The sequence below is a fragment of the Chiloscyllium plagiosum genome, chromosome 24, assembly GCF_004010195.1.
Source record: "Chiloscyllium plagiosum isolate BGI_BamShark_2017 chromosome 24, ASM401019v2, whole genome shotgun sequence".
Taxonomy (NCBI): domain Eukaryota; kingdom Metazoa; phylum Chordata; class Chondrichthyes; order Orectolobiformes; family Hemiscylliidae; genus Chiloscyllium; species Chiloscyllium plagiosum.
Genome location: NC_057733.1, coordinates 37,424,621 through 37,439,082, shown reverse-complemented (window position 1 = coordinate 37,439,082; position 14,462 = coordinate 37,424,621). Strand labels below are relative to the sequence as shown.

The 14,462-nt window shown below is 36.6% G+C and overlaps 1 protein-coding gene across 1 annotated transcript in view; it reads left to right on the top strand.

Annotated features, from left to right (window-relative positions):
• sirt7 (sirtuin 7) overlaps positions 1 to 14,175 on the top strand; it is a 39,543-nt gene extending 25,368 nt beyond the window's left edge. Inside the window, exons 6-10 of the mRNA XM_043714849.1 lie at positions 2,153 to 2,251; positions 5,013 to 5,249; positions 7,142 to 7,222; positions 9,069 to 9,175; positions 10,860 to 14,175. Of these exons, the coding sequence (XP_043570784.1) occupies positions 2,153 to 2,251; positions 5,013 to 5,249; positions 7,142 to 7,222; positions 9,069 to 9,175; positions 10,860 to 11,028 (693 nt within the window). The 3' untranslated portion in view covers positions 11,029 to 14,175. The remainder of the gene's footprint in view (positions 1 to 2,152; positions 2,252 to 5,012; positions 5,250 to 7,141; positions 7,223 to 9,068; positions 9,176 to 10,859) is intronic.
• The last annotated feature ends 287 nt before the right edge of the window (positions 14,176 to 14,462 follow it).

The following is a 14,462-nucleotide window of genomic DNA, read 5'->3' as shown; positions in this document are numbered from 1 at the left end:
CTCATTCTTCTTCCCAACAAAATAAATTACTCCAGACTTCTTAAAACTTTGTTAATTTTGTTTGCCATCTGTCCATTTCACCAGTATGTCTTCCTGAATTCATTTGCAATCATTCATCAATTATTAGTCCTTTTCCTTGCTTTGTGTCTTCTCTGAAACGTTCAGATTTTGTTCAGTACAGCATTTCCAAGTTCAGGTCATTCCAAAAGAACATTGATTCCAATGCTGACCTTGAGGCAGCACCACTGCATACTTCCTGGCAATTTGAAAAATAACCATATGCCACGACTCTGTTTTCTGATCCCATGCCATTTTCTATCCCTTCAGCCACCTACCCCATTATTTTTCTGAAACGTTTGTTATATATGGTACATTCTTCAAACTTTTGTGATAATCCATTTGCACAACCTATACCTACCTTTATCAAAGAACTTGGTCATATGAATCAACTATTCTTTTTGCTATCCTTCTCAGCCAATTTATCTTTTCCTTAATGCAAGACAAGTGTTCAAACTGAGTCAAGAATTGACATGTAGCCTCCATGTTCTTCAATCAGTTCTACAAGCCCGGTTAATTCAATGAAATGCACACTTTTTACTCATTGATCTAGACCTGCAAACATAGGTCAGACCAGAGGTTTGGAATGAGCCATTTGCACTTTTTTATCCTAAATCAAATCTACAAAATTGGCTTGTACAGATGGATTTGTATTAAATGCAGTTTATTGGAAATGCAGAATGCATTGTGCCTATGTAAATCATTTGTGCTCCCTGATTTTCCCTGTCTTATGTATCTGTGCTGTCATAGAGGAAATCATGTGGGTACTCTGATTGTACATATTTGCATATTATTTTAATAATCATGAATCCTTGCAGGCGCCATGAAAAAAGTTTTTTATGAAATTAAATTCTCGATAAAAGATTGACCTATGCTGAACAAATGTCAGCAAGTTTTAATTCTCTCGCAATGGAAAATCCTAATCATTTCTGTGTTCAGGGACAACTCTGGATGAAATTCAAATCATGCAATTAAAATTCCCTTGAGCCCACTGTAAAACTTTCCTTGCTGGCATATGTAGAACTAGAACAGAATAAAGAAACTTCCTCAAATATAGCTGAACAGAAATCAAGTAGACCAAAATTTCTGTGCTGAAAATATCAAAACATGAGACAACCGTGTTAACCAGCTGAGATTAACATTGAAATAGGAATTAGGAAATTTAAAATAAAACACACACCATTCTGGCCAATAATTAGTGCCAAATGTAGGTGAAGACTTCACAGTAGGTATCGAAAACTGCAAATGTTAAACTGGTAAACCATTGGTTTCATGGATTCAATAGAGAATTGTTAAATCCCTAAATTTCAACGTACTGAATTTCAACAGTGTATGTTATAGTTTAGGGTTTTTCTTCCCCTTTCTTTTGCAAGTAAGCCACTAATTATAAAGCACCAGTGGAGCCATGTAAAACAATGCCTTTATATAAAGATACAACTGTGGACGGCTGTATGATTGCCCCTTTAATCCCTGTTTTGTATTATAGCAATTGAGTTCATGATCACAGTTAATTCACATTGTGTCTATATTGCTATGATCTACAGTCTCTTTCTTTCAATATGGCTCCTTTTAATTCAGTATAGAACAGTTAATTATAATTGTAGTTTAACTGCATCATTAAAATTAATTGACTACGTAGTGTAGTATTCACTTCCTCATAGGATAAAATCCATAATGTCAAAACTTTTTAAAGGAGTAATTAAAATCTAAATTTTCCATTTTTCTCAGTTAGATGATTGCTATTTTATATTTGCAGTACTTATAGTTTACTGAATCATTGTTCCCTCTCTTGACAAGCTCAAATCTAACTGATACATATTCTGAAACAAGAGATCTTTATAAGGGAATGGTTCATCCATACTATTTCTATCTTGAGGAAATCCTGAGGGGAGAGGAAATGTCGTCTTGGGTCACCATTCACTGTAAAGCAATTGGTTACATCCTGCCTTTTACAATTTCATTTTTATTAAAATGTGAAGAATTCAGATTAGCATTTGACTTTGTGCCTTTCACAAGGCTTTTCATAACCATATCAGAATGTTGAAAATTCAAAATCCCAGCTTAAGAAATATCCTTCTTGTGTTTCTCCCTCAAGGTGCACCATGTAGTGTCTCAGAATTGTGATGGATTACATTTACGTAGCAGTTTACCCAGGAAGGCACTTTCTGAACTACATGGAAATATGTATATAGAGGTAAGATAATACAGGAGCTGGCAGCTTGAGTATGTTGCACCTATATTCATCTCACTATTGGGATGTCAGGATGCACCTATAATTTATCATGTGAACCTGTTTTTGACAATTTGATTGTCTTTAGCCACTTAAAGATATTTGGTAACGTCACAAACAAATTGTGTTTCTGTTTCTCTTTTTGGCATCATTTAAAATGTTTCCCATTGTAAGTTTTTTTTAAAACAAAAAGAAACCTCACAACAATATCTTTGGAATTTCTTTTTCAATCAAAATTTTCTTTCTCCTGAATGCAGTACCTCTGTACTTTTCTGATTCATACATGAATAATAACCACTTGGTGAGGCACTGCAAGATGGCCTGCAATTCAGTGATGACCCTGCAGTAAGAAATCAAAATGGGAAGAAAGGGAAAATTTAATAGAATTATATTTTTCCCCAAAACATATCCTTGCCCAATGTTCATCTGTATATACTACCAATATAGTTTCCAAATGGATACTGGGGCAGATCTTCGCATTTGTAACCCAAGACCTGAAGCCAGTTGCTGTGCTATAATTGATGTGATTGAGATCATGTAATTGTGCAAACTGGATTTAACTAAGGACCTTTCTGATCTATATAGCTCAGCTACTTAGTGAAATAAATTATTTTGCCTTTGAGGCACAATTAAAACACTACAGTGCATAAGTTTGAAATATTCTGCCTTCCTTATTTTGTTTGCTCTTTTTCTTTGAAGAGGAAATTACAGGCAAAAATGTCATGGGCGTAACTCAAAGAACAATGCAAGAAAAGATTCATAATCTGAGTTACACAATTGACTCAACTACCGACAGTTTCTAACATCGAGTTTTCCACATAGCAAACACAAATTAATTCAAAGTGGAAAAGAAATAGAAGAATATTAACTGTTTAATCTGTTGGGCTGAATGGTACTTTCCGGAGGTTCTGCATGTTAATAGTGCGCTGTTCTTTGATTTATGAAAATAAAAAGTTAAAGTATAAAATTAATATCAAGAGAGATATTACAACTGCAGTAGTCTTTTTATTTGCCAACATTTTCTCCAGAGAGGGCTATCGATAATCATCATGGTTCAAAAAAAAAATGAAATGATGGAATTATATGTGGTGAAGGCTAATGAATTGTAACCAAGCCACGACTTGGACCATTGAATTGAATTGGGTTTATTGTCACATGTACTCACATGAGTACAATGAAAAGTTTACAAGTTGGCATTATCTTAGATACAAGGGTACATAGGTACCGAATCTTAGACACAAAGCAGTAAAATAAGGAAAACAAAGTTAAAAGTTAAGCATTATAGTCCTTCTTACTAAAAATATAAAAGCAAAGAAACACATAAACAGCCTAACTCCACAGTCCATAAGCACCTAGCTGTGCTGGGCTCACACTCCTCACAAGGGCTTGACCTCCTCCTTGGCATCACTGGCACACTAAGGTTTTCTCCCAACTGTCTGTCATTTTATAAATTAGTGGCCAGATTGTTTTAAGAACTGTGGCCTGTAAAGTTAAAATGGTTTACAGACGAACATTAAATTAGTGCAAAAGTAGGCCATTCAGCCTTTCAAGAGTGCTCTGCCATTCAGCTGTTAGTGTTCCAGTATCCCATATTCACATCTATTCCCAATAATGTTTGATTCACTTGCCTAAGAAGAATCTTATCTACTTTCAAGTTAAGAATATTCAATGACTCTTCCCCCACCCCCCCCACCCCCAACAAGCACTCCCTCCTGGGGCAGAAATTAGAAGTCATGCATTTCTCCAGGGGCATAAATATTCCCCTCATCTCTATCCTAAAAGGACAACTAATACTTTGAAAACAGTGTCCCACTTCTTCTTCCTTAAGATTAAACATTACGGTTCACATCCACCTTGTGAAGACCATTCAGAATCTTTTAAACTCTAGTGAAAACAAACCCAGCCTATTGAATCTTTCCTCATAAGACAACTCCTTTTCCAGGTAACAATCCAGTCAACCACTCCAAATCATCTTCAATGCATTTACATCCTTCCCTAAATTTGGAGAACAAAACTGTGCGCAGTCTTCGTGATGTGGTCTCATCAACGCTTTGTGTAAGTGAAGCATGACATCCTTAGTTTTATGTTCCAGTCCTCTCATCATAAAGGCGACCGTCCCATTAGCCTGCCTGATTACATGCTACACCTAGCTGCATACTAATCCTTTTTAACTTGTGCACTAGGACATCTAGATCCCTCTACATCTCAGAATTTAGTGATCATTCTCCATTTAAGTAATACTCTGCTTTTTGATTCTTCCTGCCAAAGTGAACTTCACATTTTCCCACATTACACTCCTATCTGCCAGATTTGTGCCCATTCACTTTATCTGCATTAATCTGTATCCTTTTTGTGTCACCTTCACAGCAAATGTACTTAACTATCTTTGTACAATTTTAAAATATAGACACCATGCATTCAATACCCTCAGCTACATTATTAATATAAAATTGGAAAATGTTGAGGGCCCAGCACAGACCTCTGTGGGACCCCACTTGTCAGACCTGCCAATCTGAAACTGTGATCCATTTATGCATTCATTAGCCAGCCAATTCTATCTCTGCTGCTGTGCTACTCCTGTACCATGACCTCCTGCCCTATACAATAACCTTCTATGTACTTTGTCAGCTTTTTATATTTAGTTTTTATACTCCCAGATATAGTTACAGACATTAGTTAATTACTGTCAATATTTTACTTGATTATGGTGATGTGATTTTTGCAGGTATGCACATATTGCTCTCCTAACCGAGAATACATTCGTCTTTTCGATGTCACGGAACGCACATCACTGCACAAACACAATACTGGAAGAAAGTGCCACAAATGTAATAGTGAGCTGCGAGACACAATTGTGCACTTTGGGGAAAAGGGAACACTGGAGCAGCCACTGAACTGGAAAGGAGCAGCTGAAGCAGCCAAGAAAGCTGATGTCATCATTTGTCTTGGATCCAGTTTAAAGGTTAAACAATGTTTCTCAGAAACTTCTTTTGTCACTTCAGATAATGAATGGGCTTTGGTTGTATTTGAAATAGTCATGCCACACCTCATTGTACATTTTTGTGTAAATAAGAATTTCTAGCAACTTCTGTGTAGACTAGAGAAGATAAATAAAACTATCAATGAAGGACTATTGAATCCATAGTAATCTCCATGTAAGTAAAAATTATTGGGTTTTTCTGGCAATCAATCGTTGTCATTAGACTCTTAATTCCAGAGTTTAAAAAAATTGTATTCTAATTCCACCGTCTGCTTGGCAGAATTTGAACCCGGATTTCCAGAACATTACCTGGATCTCTGGATTAACAGTACAGTGATAATATAATTGGTCCATCACCTACCACAAACTCCATTGGTTGTAATAGTCCAAAATTCCATGAGTGTGGGGACGGTTCCAATGGATGGGAAATATGCCAATATAAACATCCTTATTCAAAAAGGGAGGGAGGCAGAAAGTAGGAAACTACAGATCAGTTATTTTAAATGGGAAATTGCTGGAATCCATTATTAAGGATGTTATAAGAGGACGTTTGGCAAGTCAAATGCTATTTATCACAGACAGCATGGTTTTATAAAAGGTAAAGCATGCTTGACTAATTTGCTAGAGTTCTTCAAAGATGTAAGAAGAAATTTGGATAATGGGGATCCTGTAGATGTGATGTATCTGGACTTCCTGAAGACATTTGTACAGTGCCACATAAAAGGTGAATCCACGTGGTAAGATCATATTGGCTTAAGGGTACTTTATCAGTTTGAACAGAGGATTGGCTAATGGTTAGAAAGCAGAGAGTCAGGACAAATGGGTCTTTTTCTGGTCGGCAAGATGCAAGTAGTGGCGTGCCACGGGGTTTGGTCCTTGGCTCCCAGCTGTTTGCAATCTACGTTAACAGACTTGGCTGTGGCGACAGAAAGTACTGGAGCCAAATTTGCAGATGGCAAATTTAATACCTAAAATAGGTATGAAAGTAAGATGTAATTAATAAATAAATTTACAAATGGATATGGACAAGTTAGATAAATTGGCCAAAATTTGGCATATAAAGCCTAATATTGATAAGTGTGAGGTTATCCATTTTGGTCAGAGGAATACAAGGCAATTTATTATCTAAATGGAGAAAAATTTTGGAGTGCTTTGATGCAGAGGGATCTGGTTGTCCTTGTGCATGTGGATTGCAGAAAATTGGTTTGCAGCTAATAAGGCAAATGAAAGTTGGCATTTATTGCTAAAGGAATAGAGAATAAAAGTAGGAAAGTGTTGCTGAAACTGTAAAAGGCATTCGTGAGATGGCATCTGGAATATTGCGTACAATTTTGATTTCTTTACTTGAGGGATGGAATTGCAATGGAGATGGATGTCACTGTTAAGGATTGCATGTGTGCCTTTATTTTTGGCACTTGCCATTTCCACATTAGGCTGGTTGCAGCTTGAAACTTTCTATTATGCTTCAACAATATGCTAAACAAGAATCTGAGAATAGTGCCATATACTGTACCATGTCTCATCCTTCAACACTGCCTAACCTTGTAGCGCTCTGTGGACACCAACTTTCAGCATACACAAGCCTCTAAGTGAGGAAAATAGCAGAAATCAAGTGTAGTACCCTTTGGTGTTTTGTTTCAATGATATGTAATTGAGGAGAATAGCCATATTGGTGTCTGGCATATAAGGCATGCTGCCTGTCAAAATGCTGACTCATTATTGTTTAAAATTTCTTCTTTGTTTACATAAATATTTTCACACTTCTGTTATATGTCCTCCAGTCTGAATTATTAAGCCTGAAATCTGAATTAAAATGTGAGCAAGGTTTATCACGCGGTTTTTCTGTTCTGAAATCTACACTTTCCTTATTACAGGTTCTTAAAAAGTATGCATGTCTTTGGTGCATGAGTAGGGTACCTCATAAAAGGCCAAAGCTGTACATAGTAAATCTACAGGTAAGCACTAGTTTATTCATCCTTGTGATTTAAAGCTCTCTGCAAGTAGATTTTGATTATGTTGGTGTGGGACTGGTCTCACTTATCAGACCAGGTCAGCACAACAGGTTTTCATCCCTATAAAGAGTGTTAGCAAATCCAAGCTTTGATTTATTTTATTGTTTACCAAAACCAGGTTGTTAATTTTCTGACTCAGTTTGAGGATTTGAATTCAGTTTTTAACAATCATGGAGGGCTTTGTACTATAATCCAGAATGCTTATGTTACAGGATAAATAATTGTGTACTATATCTTATATGAACATAAAAACTAAATACTGTGGATGTTGGAAATAATCAGGAGGTCTGTCTGCATCAGCTAATATTAGTAGAAGCAGAGTGAACATTTCTGCTCTGAAATCAGTCACAGAAAATAAATGTTCTCTCTCTCTCTCTCTCTCTCTCTCTCTCTCCAGATGCTACTAGAACTCCTGAATATTTTCAACATTTTCTGTTTGTGTGTCGTATCCTATTCCTTGTATCAAGCGGTATTACCTCTGTTTCTCTAAGTACCTGTTAGATTAGTTGAGTTTGTCATTTCAAAATTCGTTTTTTCAAAAACAGTCTTATGTGATCATGTATTTATGTTTTTAAGACTGGTTAAATGCTCACTTCCATAGCTAAAATTGTAAATTTAACTACCTCGAGTCATACAAGCGAAATTAATCCAATCAGTATTCAATTATATCACCTGTTCACATTTTATTAATGAGTTAAAAAAGCAACTATATCGCCTAAGAATCTGTTCAAATTTTGACTTTAATTCATGTTGAATCTGATATCTTAAGTTTTTTTTTGTGTTGAGGCGAAATAAAATTCAGTGGTTTTTGAGGAAGAAGCAAGCTTTGTGATTGATCTGCCTATGTATAAATTAAGGATAGTATCTTAAAATAATGTATTTATGTTTGAATCCACCCTGTTTTGTTTGTACACAGATTAATTTTGTGAATTATATTTAAATGCTTTTAACATTTCCAAATTGGCATGCACAGTTGTACCAATTGTGTACAAATCTCTGTGCTCAAAGCTTTATCCTTGATTTGGTCCTATACCTCGCCCTTCATTGTGCCTTTGGACTGACTGTCTGGTACTGTCCTGGATGAGTCAGGATTTCTTATGATATTGGTAGACTGAAACCATCATGCTGAGTTCCAGCTGTAATCGTATGGTCTGAGTTCCCCAATTTTAACGATCTTGAAATGCCCATTTGTCCTAAATTAAATGATCTGTAAGTTACTGCCTTGCTATGCTGATATGAATTTCAAATCCCAAATCTCTTACCAATATCTTTTGTCACTCTCTGCTTTCTCATATGTCCTTACTCTGACTCCGACCTCACATAAACACCACACATGCAAATTCTAGCACCTGTGTCCTGTTCAGATAAACATCTACTTGCCTGTTACCCTTGCTCCTGTCAGTAACCTGTGGTTTCCATCTCTGTGTCCACTTCAAAATCTTCCCAATCTTCCACAGTTGTGCTCATTTCTTTACAATCTTTTGAGATCCTATGCCTAAGTCTAAGGTTGTGCTTCCAACTCTGGTCCACTGTATTTTGATGTCACCATCTGTTTTACCTTGGTAATTGTCTACTTGTTTTCACAGTCCCATATCCAGATATTCCTTCTAAGATTATTTGCCTTGCTCTATCCTTTTTTTTAATCAAACAGCACCATTTTTTTGTCTTCATGATCTGTTTCCTATTTCATCCAGACCAATAACTTTGAACACCTTTAGACATATTTCTATTTTTAAGACAGTAAATCAGTTTGAGCTGTAATTTGTTATGCTTTCCTTTTCTTTAACAGTGGACACCAAAGGATGATGTTGCTACACTGAAAATCCATGCAAAATGTGATGATGTCATGCGATTGCTATTGAAAGAACTTCATTTGGAAATTCCACATTATGACAGGTATCATCTACTTATTTCATCTTGATACTTCTCTAGTCCCTTCTCATGCTTCTTTTACCTCTTCCTCCATTTAAAGTTTTCAACCAATTTCTATGAACACTCCCTCAACAAAAGTCTCTCTCCTCCTCATTGTATCAGTCACAGCTAAGGCCCTCACAAATGCCTGCCACATCTCCCTCACTACTTACAACCACTTTTGACCACTTTACGTTTTGTTTTCCCTGGAATAAATTCTTCATCCAAGTAATATACAGCTATACATTCAAGCTGTTTACTGCTGAGTCTTGGTCCAACACTTTCCATAAACTTTCTGTCGCTATCCATCCAGTCAACCATTTTATAACTTTCACCTTTAAAGCCTTTTGTGTTTGCTCATACCCTTATAATGTTCACTCATGAACACTCCCAATTTCCTTCCATCGATTCTTTCCATTGGCTGCAGTCACATTAATCACGACAAAATCTTGCTGTCCCTGATTAATTTGCACACTGTCGCTTCAAAATTACAAATGTGAGAATCTCACGAAGAAGTTTAAGACCAGCTGTTCAACTGCCTGTACCACATCTATCATTTCGCTCCTCAAGCCAAACGTTCCCCTCACTATCTTTCTCTAGTTTCTTTGCTATTTCCTGTCTTCCCTTTCTGCAGAGTTAACTTCTTGTTCTCTTGAGTGCATTATGTTGCTGATGACCTATACTAATTTCTAGCCTGTACCCTAGCTCACTGTTTATGCATCTATCAGTCTCATACATCCATCCATCCCGTTTCTCATGTCCTATTGACCTTCATTCTTTCAAAATCAACATCATTACCTTTAGTAGCAATTGAAAGCCTACACACAATACATGTGCCTTTGGAAACAAATTTTGCATTTCCAACCTAACTTTTTTTCCCAAAATTCTTCAGCCTCATCCATGACCATCTTCCTTATAACTCCATGTCTTATTTTCCCAATCTGCATTGGCCACGTCTCCAGTGAGTCATTTCTTTATACCCTTTGACAATCAACAAGCCATTCTCCTCCAAAACCTTTAACTCCATTACACTCCATCAAGCCCAGTGAAACTACACTTAATTGGTGCAACACCTACCTAGTCAGTTGTAAGTAGACTTCAACTAGCAATAGGTTCCATCCCCACAGTAGAATTCACAAGGCTTTATTTTTGGCTTCCATGTCGTCATCCTTGAATTGTGCTCCTTGGTGATATCTTCCAATGGCATGGGTAATCTTGCACATGAACACTGACAGCCTTCGGGTCTATCAATATTTTTTGTATTTCCATACCCTTCCCAGCCACTGTCTCAGGTTGAAGCAGACTCTTTTCAATATCTCTATGATTGAGTTTTGTCATATCTGCTTCATCTCTTTTGCATCAGCCACATTTTTTTTGATTGAAACCCTCATCCATGCTCTTTTATGGAAAGGGAATTCAAGCAGAAAGGGTAAATTTGATTGCTTGTGGGAACAATCTCCCTTGCTTGAGGTCACCTAAACAACACAGACTGGAAGGTTAACATTGACTTGAGCATTATAATCCATTTGCCTGCTGTCTTTACTTGTTGAATTATTGAGGAACAGATTTTATAATCTTGTTGGTGAATTGTAGCTGCTGAGAATATATTACAAATCTTTGTCCATTAATTTCTCAATGATTTTTACTGCAATGCCTGATTTTCTTCAAGGTCCAAAGATCCTATTTTCAGTCTAGCTACTCAGCTGAGACCAGAGGAAGAAGACAGTCATAGTCGTAAATTACTAACCAAGGACAGTCCAGAAGGGGTGGCTTCTACTGTCTCTGGTGGTTGGTATGGAAAAGGTTGTGCAAAAGGCAGAAGGAAGAAAAAAATCTAAATTGGGAATGCTGATTGTCATTGTTTACATTTTTCTGATTTTTATCTTTCCATCCTTCCCCATGCAAACTCTGTTACTTTGGGGAGGGAGCAGAGCAACTGGAGGATTTCTGCAAACCCTGATGCCAATACTGTGTAATGCTGATTCAGGAGGCTGTGTGCTGCCTGCATGACTAAAAGTTCCTTATTGCATATTAGGTTGATCCGGAATGTCATCTTTTCCCCGCTGGCCTGTGATTTGAATTTGTCAAGTAATGAAAGGTCTTGATGCACTACACTGTTGACTGGGCTCCTAAGTTTCAAGCATTGAAAACATGAGCAAATTGGTAGAAATTAATGTGATACTTGAGATTTGGCTATTGAATACAGCAAAAATATTCCTCTGATAAGCAGCTTTAGTAGCATTTACATTGAGGAATGGTTAATTGTCTTTGGCCAAAAGGCATTGACAGACAACCAAATATGATTTAGGTCCACTGATTATCAGTGAAGAAAGTAGCATTTTCCTGAAGCACCCCATATTTATTGCAATATAGGAAGTAAAGCATTGTGTCTGTTAAAGTAATCGATCTTTCATCATCCATTTGCAGAGAGGTTTAAGTTCAAGGCATGTGTTATGGGTATACATTAATAAATTCACTCTTCCCTACTTTCCTGCAATGAGAGCACAAGACAATGAAATAAGCAGTTAACAACAGTTTTCCATTCACTCTGCAGTTAAAAATTGCCTTTGTTCAAAGTTCAATAGAAGCATTGCATCTACGTTAGTAACCAGTGAATTTGTAAACCAGTGGACCTCACCCAAGAGCCAGTGTAAAACAGATTCTTGTCATTGACATCAAATCTTGCAATCAAACACCAAAATGGTAGCTGTCTACTGATACAGCGTTTCCTTGTACCAAATTTCAATTTTTAAAGTAATTTTCACTTTGTCGGCAGAACAGTGCATTTGTCAGCCACTTTCCATCTTCAGTAATGGCATCAAGCAGATAAAGCAGCAAACCTGTCTGTAGCTCTGATGGTGCTCCAAACGTCTTATGCTCCTAACTGAAATTTTGAAAAAGTTAGAGAAGCCACAGAAAATAAAGCTTTTGAATATATTTTGCACTAGGAGGTATTTCAATTTACAATACCATTTGTATGTCTTTGTTTACTTACTACATATTTTGACTACTTCTTGAAGAATTTTCCAACCATCTCTTCAATACCAGGGATCTTTCTAAATTGGATGCTTTTCTAGATTTACTACTCTTGCTTGTCGGAGACCTTTTAATATGTTGTTTTACAGTTTATTATAATACTGCAAGCTAGACTAACCGATGGATTGATCTTGAAATGATCTCACTATTACCCACACACTTAATTGCTACTTAGCAGGAGAGATGGCTCCACCCCAATATAATCCTTGATTTTCTCTGTTCTGTTTCCTAATGTACCCAAATCACATTGGCTTCAAACAAGATGGATTGTACTTATTCAACATGCAGAGCTCTAATTCTTAACGAGTAGAATTTTAAAAATAATACTAAATATAAATAACTTCCTCAGAGGGTGGGTTGGGGGATGCTGATAGTGTATAGTCCTTGTATAAATGTTTTTAAAATTCTACCAGTATCTAATCTGTTGATAATTAGAGCACAGTTTTGAATGTGCAAAGACAGGGTCTTAGGTGAAATAATTTATCTGTATTATAGTGAGATGAGAATGCTGAGGGAAGACAGTTGTTGTAGATGTCATGTATATATCCTAGGGTGGCACGGTGGCTCAGTGATTAGTACTGCTGTCTCACAGTGGCAGGGACCTGGGTTCAATCCCACCCTCGGGTGACTGTGTGGAGTTTGCACATTCTCGTGGGTCTGCGTGAGTTTCCTCCCACAGTTCAAAGTTGTGCAGCTAAGGTGGATTGGCCATGCTAGATTACCCATAGTGTCCAGGGTGTTTGGTCTAGGTGAATTAGCCAATGGAATTGCAGGCTTTACAGGGAATAGGGTAGGAGATGGGTCTGGGTGGTGTTTGGAGAGGCGGTGTGGTCTCGATTGGCATTCTGTGATAGAGTACAATGCGTTTATGCCTGGAGAACAGATGTCATTAAGTCTATTTCCAAAGGACCTTTTCCTCCTCAGCCTTCTAGATCAAAGAATGAATAAAGTGTTGTTTCAGGATCAATTTTTTAGCCATCGGACAGTGCTGAATCTTATGGCTCGTTTTTAATACAACTTAAAACTGTTTTAACATCAAACCATGTAAGACAACTACAAAACGGGTATTTTCTTTGTTTTTTGTTGTAAAACTGCTTGTGTGTTGATATCTTGACAGGTAATGAATGAATTGAGAGTTAGTCTTCTGAAAGGGATTAAATGGTAAAAGAAAAGCAAAATACTGGAAATGTGAAATAAGGCAGTGGTTTTAATGTTGATATCTTGACAGTAGGTGAATGTATTGACTGTCAGTATCAGATTAAGGGGCAGATTCATGGCAGCATGTGAGGAGAGAAAATGTATATTTTGTTTAAAAGATGCTGCTTTTTTTTCTGATTTGAGTCTGGGTTTTTTTTCCCTCAAGCTAAAACATTCTGCAATCACTAAAATCAGTCTTACATCTAATAATGTTGAGTTAATTAAGCCCAGTGATGACTTTTCAGGGTAAAGATTAAAAAAAAACTTTTTTGATTTGTGAGCACAGGGCTTAGACTTATAGTAGTATTTTTAACAATCCTGAACACATGCTTTCTTTCAAATATTCTTCATGTTTTGTAATGTTATGTGATTTAAACTTGAAATTGTTCAGCTTTCTAGAAACATCAGCTTATACTTTTAAACATGAAAAGGTGAGGTTCAAAAATGTGGTTGTAAATTTAATACCTGGGTTGTTCTCTACCTGTGTTACTGGTCATGTGATAGTCAAGGAATTACATTTTGGAGTGCTGTGTGTGCCAATGAAACATAAACAGAACTTTACATAATGAAATTATATAATGACATTTCACATTTCAGAAGCCAGAATTTGTCTTCATATTACTGGAAAATTAATGGGCATTGAGTCACTAGTACAGAACAACCCCTCTGTGATTGCACTTTATTTGATATAACTTGTCAATTGTATTACAACAGAGCTGTAATTATTTTTTAAATAAACAGTCTTAAATGGAGAGCCCGCATTTTTCTTGTTATTTTGTTATGTTATCACCAACAAAGAATCTACTCAAGCTGTGGAATCTGATAATGATATTTACACCTCTCTGCATATTGATGTGGTAGTAGTTTTGATTAATGGCTCCCTAGATAGGGATTTGTTCACATTGTGCGCTCTGACAAGATTGATTATTGACAGAGTTCCTAACAGGGATCCTGCTTTAGATTATTCTAATTAACTAATCAATATAACTAATTATTGACTGGAGCATTAAAGATGACCATAAATATTGACCTGTGTGTC